The sequence below is a fragment of the Rhamphochromis longiceps genome, linkage group LG11, assembly GCF_057381845.1.
Source record: "Rhamphochromis longiceps isolate RC_006_pf linkage group LG11, R_longiceps_female_GT1.1, whole genome shotgun sequence".
In the NCBI taxonomy this organism is placed as follows: Eukaryota; Metazoa; Chordata; class Actinopteri; order Cichliformes; family Cichlidae; genus Rhamphochromis; species Rhamphochromis longiceps.
Window position 1 is genome coordinate 9345280 of NC_140567.1, and position 5475 is coordinate 9350754.

Below are 5475 nucleotides of genomic sequence, written 5' to 3' on the forward strand. Positions count from 1 at the left end.
TGATGATACCAGCCCAAACCAGTACTCCACCTCCACCTTGCTGGCGTCTGAGTCGGACTGGAGCTCTCTGCCCTTTACCAATCCAGCCACGGGCCCATCCATCTGGCCCATCAAGACTCACTCTCATTACATCAGTCCATAAAACCTTAGAAAAACCAGTCTTGAGATATTTCTTGGCCCAGTCTTGACGTTTCAGCTTGTGTGTCTTGTTCAGTGGTGGTCGTCTTTCAGCCTTTCTTACCTTGGCCATGTCTCTGAGTATTGCACACCTTGTGCTTTTGGGCACTCCAGTGATGTTGCAGCTCTGAAATATGGCCAAACTGGTGGCAAGTGGCATCTTGGCAGCTGCACGCTTGACTTTTCTCAGTTCATGGGCAGTTATTTTGCGCCTTGGTTTTTCCACACGCTTCTTGCGACCCTGTTGACTATTTTGAATGAAACGCTTGATTGTTTGATGATCACACTTCAGAAGCTTTGCGATTTTGAGACTGCTGCATCCCTCTGCAAGATATCTCACTATTTTTGACTTTTCTGAGCCTGTCAAGTCCTTCTTTTGACCCATTTTGCCAAAGGAAAGGACGTTGCCTAATAATTATGCACACCTGATATAGGGTGTTGATGTCATTAGACCACACCCCTTCTCATTACAGAGATGCACATCACCTAATATGCTTAATTGGTAGTAGGCTTTCAAGCCTATACAGCTTGGAGTAAGACAACATGCATGAAGAGGATGATGTGGACAAAATACTCATTTGCCTAATAATTCTGCACTCCCTGTATGAACCCTGAAATGTCCTCCTCAACCACCCTGAAACAGTGATTTTAACTAAAACGTTTAGGAATAAAGAATTGGCAAAGCCCCCTATACAAGCCCCCCTTAGAACAAACTTAACTCTTCATCTTGATGTTTCCAGCATCAATGAAACTAAATCCATTCTCTTCATCCCTGCCATGCTCTGGATTATTATTGTAAAGTCAACATGATAACATTGCCACGACCATGATGCCGAGCTTGGACTAGCATATTGCTCCAAGTGCCATTGTACCTGTTTGCAGCTTTGCAGAGCTACCAACATGGCTGTTTTAGGGCTCTCTATATTTTGTATTGGCAGAGGGCACAGAATGCATTTGGCAGCTGGTATTTTCTTGGGGTGCACTGAGGTTATCCAGTGTGAGAAGTGTGGAATAAGATGTAGCGCTGCCAGCCCAGTGGTGCACTGCATTCTTAATTTCTGGGTTTTGAAGCCAACTTTCTCAAGTAGGTGGACATTGCAAGTAACTTTCGTTCCAATATTATTTTGGTCCCTTTATCTTGCTGATAGTAAACCATTGTAAAAATTCAAAAAATCTTTTCGTTTTATTTTATTTATTTAACCAGGAGAAAGTAAGACTGAATAAATCTTTTTACTAGAGTTTCCTGGCCAAGAAAGATCAGTACAATTGCTCAAACTAGCAGCACAACGGTAATAATACCCAGGAAAAATATCTGCAACTGCATCCAAATCATTTCAAATCACATTTAACTTCATTCATGAGACCAGTTCCTTAAGTTTTATTTGTTGAATTGCTCTTTCCAGAAGGAAGAAGCTTCAAATTTAAATGCTTGTTCTATAAATTCAGAGCAAACCTTTTGAAAAAGCAGAAGAAATGAGTGAAGACAATAACTCCCCACACTGTTTTTAAATAATGTAAGTCAGTAAGTATGATGGGCACGAACCAAGAATAGCCTTACAGAAAAGACTATACCAGTGATTGAGTCTGACAATATCATCAGTTTTGTCAGCATTTAGAACAAATCTCTTTGTTGTTCTTATCTTTTTATGCAACATTTTTCTACCAGATGATGTGATTATGCAAACCGAAGATACTGAGCTTATTCTGACTGTAACCAAAGAATTATACAAAGCCAAAAAATAAATAAAGATGAAAAAAGTAATTAGCTTGTTTGCACTCTGCAGGAGCACCACTAACACACTGAACTTCACTATCATGATTTGACTAGATTTGGTAAGAATCTCTTAAACAAGAGGGTGAACATATCCTAAATAACAACCCACACACAAAAATATGAATACTTGTATTCAACAATAAAAAACACATAACTTAAGAGTTTATTAATGTCAAAAATACATTTATATACGTATAATATTCTGTTTAGCCAATGAACCCAAACTGAAAGCATCAACCTTTCTGGTGTTTTACTTACCAACTATGTATCTGAAAGGAGCAGGCACTTTCAATTTAGACTCTTCACTGGAGTAATGTAGTACATTATACAAGGCTGGTCCCCTGCTGGTTTTTACATTTTGTGCAGCAGTCTTTAGACTGTTGGAAAATAACCACAGAAACCCAAGAGCTTATGCGGACATTAACCTGTGATTTCGATTAATTATTCTCCACTTTCTTCTGCAAATCAACAGGTGTGCTGAGTTATGACAAAATAAAAGCATTTGGTCTCATGAGCAATTATAGAGCAATTAAAACTTCCTACTCTGTGCCCAATTTAGACTTAATGAAATGCAGCAAAAAAACATAAAAAAACCCCGTCATTTTAATACAGTCGATTTCTCTCTCTCTCTCTCTCTCTACATATATATATATATATATATATATATATATATATATATATATATATATATATATTAGGGGTGCAACGATATTCGTATCGATATTGAACCGTTCGATACAGTGCTTTCGGTTCGGTACGCATATGTATCGAACAATACAACATTTGTAATTTATTTTATCAACTTTCCTTCTGACGATGCTGTCTGTGTTGAGCGCTCAGTGAATCTGCGTTCGACTACTCCGCCTAGGCTGCACTGTCGAGCGCAGATCCACTGAGCGCTCAACACAGACAGCATAGTCAGAAGGAAGAGCGCAGGGCAAGCTAGCAAGACAGAAGTTAAGCTCTCCTTGCAAGATGGACCTCCCCCACCCTCATTCAGATCTGGCGTTTGGAATTATTTTGGTTTTCATGTGACGTATGACCCTGAAGGTAAGCGAGTCATGGACTAAAGTAAAACAGTATGTTGGATGTGCCACGCAATGCTTAATTACATGGGTGGGAACTAGTGTGTTAGCGCAGTTAGCTCGTTAACGTGTTGGCCGTCTAGCTCGTTAACGGAGATTTGCCGTGTTGTGGCGTTAAGGTCATTTCAACGAGATTAACCTGAAAGCACTAGTGGGAACACAACGAATATGACTGCACATTTACGCCGACATCATCCTAGTGCAAAGACAAAAACAACAAGCATGCTACTAACTTTAGCCGAGTCATTTAGACAGCTGTTAGCACATGATTCTCCTTATGCTGCTGAGAATATAGCCCAGAAGAAGCGGATAGTATAGCTTTTATTTTGGAAAGAGACATTTCTCTGTAATAAACTCTCTTTTCCAAAGATGAGTGACTCCTCAATCAGATACAGGGCTCGCAAAATCGCTAGCCCGACGTCCTGGGGCTAGCGATTTTTTTCAGACGGGCTACCCTGCCCGTCGGGCTATTGTAGGAAGGAAAAATATATGTCAATGCTTTTGCATTCTTTCAGAAATGTAGCTGGGTAATTATGTCATTGGCATCGGTGAGCCACTGTCAATATGTGACATATTGAAATCGCGTTTGAATTTGCGCTTGTTTTTTTGCTTTCACTTTGCAATCGTGCGAACGGTGTATAGAGAGCGACAGCACTGATCTGTGAGTGATGATAATTTGTGCACCAATTCCTCTGACATCGTCTTATTAATCGTTAGCTTACTATGCAAACACGACAAGTGAAATCTCCCGCAGCTTAAACATGTGAGAGGTTGATCGCGCAGAGCATCGCTGAGCATTGTGTGAGTCCGTGTGTAAAAGCAGCAGTATATATATTTTAGTTCTGCTGAACCAAATAAGACAGGTCGGGGTGAAGAAGTGACAGCCAAAGAAAAGCTTACCGCAAAACGGAGAAGTTATAACAAATCAGACTATAAGGCAAAAAGAAAGTGCAGCTTTATGGTTTCATGGACAAAAGAATTTCTGTGGCTGCAATATGACGAGCTAAATAACCAGGGCTGCACATAAGTGGTCCGCAGGTGCGCATTTGCTGTCAAAATAAAAAACGCGCACAAGGGTTAGGGTTAAATTTAAAAACTGTACTTTTGAGTTAAAATATATATTTATAATTTTAATAAATGACAAATTAAAAAGGCATGAACATTTTTTTTGTATCGAAAAAATATCGAACCGTGACACCAAAGTATCGAACCGAACCGTGAATTTTGTGTATCGTTGCACCCCTAATATATATATATATATATATATATATACACATATTCACTGAGCACAGTAATTGTGAATCACTGTGCTCAGTGAATACCTCAGGCAGTAGAAACCCAAGAAAGAGGAGGGAGACGAGGAACCATCATGGAAGGACAGGCCCCTGCACGGTATGTACCACCGGTAGATAGAGGAGGTGGCTGATATCCAGAAATCCTACCAGTGGCTGGACAAAGCTGGACTGAAAGACTGCACAGAGGCACTAATCATGGCAGCACAAGAACAAGCTCTGAGTACACGATCCATAGAGGCTGGGGTCTATCACACCAGGCAAGACCCCAGGTGCAGGCTGTGTAAAGATGCCCCAGAGACAATCCAGCACATAACAGCAGGGTGCAAGATGCTAGCAGGCAAGGCATACATGGAACGCCATAACCAAGTGGCCGGCATAGTGTACAGGAACATCTGTGCCGAGTATAACCTGGAAGTCCCGAGGTCAAAATGGGAGATGCTCCCAAGGGTGGTGGAGAAGGACCGAGCTAAGATCCTGTGGGACTTCCAGATACAGACGGACAAAATGGTGGTGGCTAACCAACCGGACATAGTGGTGGTAGACAAACAGAAGAAGACGGCCGTAGTGATCGATGTAGCGGTTCCGGATGAAAGCAATATCAGGAAGAAGGAACACGAGAAGCTGGAGAAATACCAAGGGCTCAGAGAAGAGCTCGAGAGGATGTGGAGGGTGAAGGTAACGGTGGTCCTCGTGGTAATCGGAGCACTAGGTGCGGTGACTCCCAAGCTAGGCGAGTGGCTCCAGCAGATCCCGGGAATAACATCGGAGATCTCTGTCCAGAAGAGCGCAGTCCTGGGAACAGCTAAGATACTGCGCAGGACCCTCAAGCTCCCAGGCCTCTGGTAGAGGGCCCGAGCTTGAAGGATAAACCGCCCGCAGGGGCGTGCTGGGTGTTTTTTATATATGGTTCCACTAAAGTTTTTTTCCAGACACTGCCACCCACCATCCATTCTCTTCTGTGTATTCTTATGAAGTCCGTGGACAGCAGAGTCTTTATCATACCTACAGTGCTCTGAAAAGTTTATTTAGTTTTTAAGAAACATTTGAGCTGCTGTATTCACATTTTCACAAATTCATCTCATAGTTATGTGTTAAATGAGATTTGCTGCAACAGTAGCACAGTGTGCTTTCCAGACTCCTTGAA

At 41.7% G+C, this 5475-nt stretch overlaps 1 protein-coding gene across 1 annotated transcript; it reads left to right on the plus strand.

The window, feature by feature from the left end:
* Positions 1 to 2620: 2620 nt before the first annotated feature.
* On the plus strand, positions 2621 to 5215 carry LOC146658538 (uncharacterized). Its single transcript, XM_085421707.1, has 2 exons — positions 2621 to 3001; positions 4821 to 5215. The coding sequence occupies exons 1-2, from the start codon at positions 2990 to 2992 to the stop codon at positions 5175 to 5177; spliced, it is 369 nt and encodes a 122-aa protein (XP_085277833.1). The 5' UTR covers positions 2621 to 2989; the 3' UTR covers positions 5178 to 5215.
* The last annotated feature ends 260 nt before the right edge of the window (positions 5216 to 5475 follow it).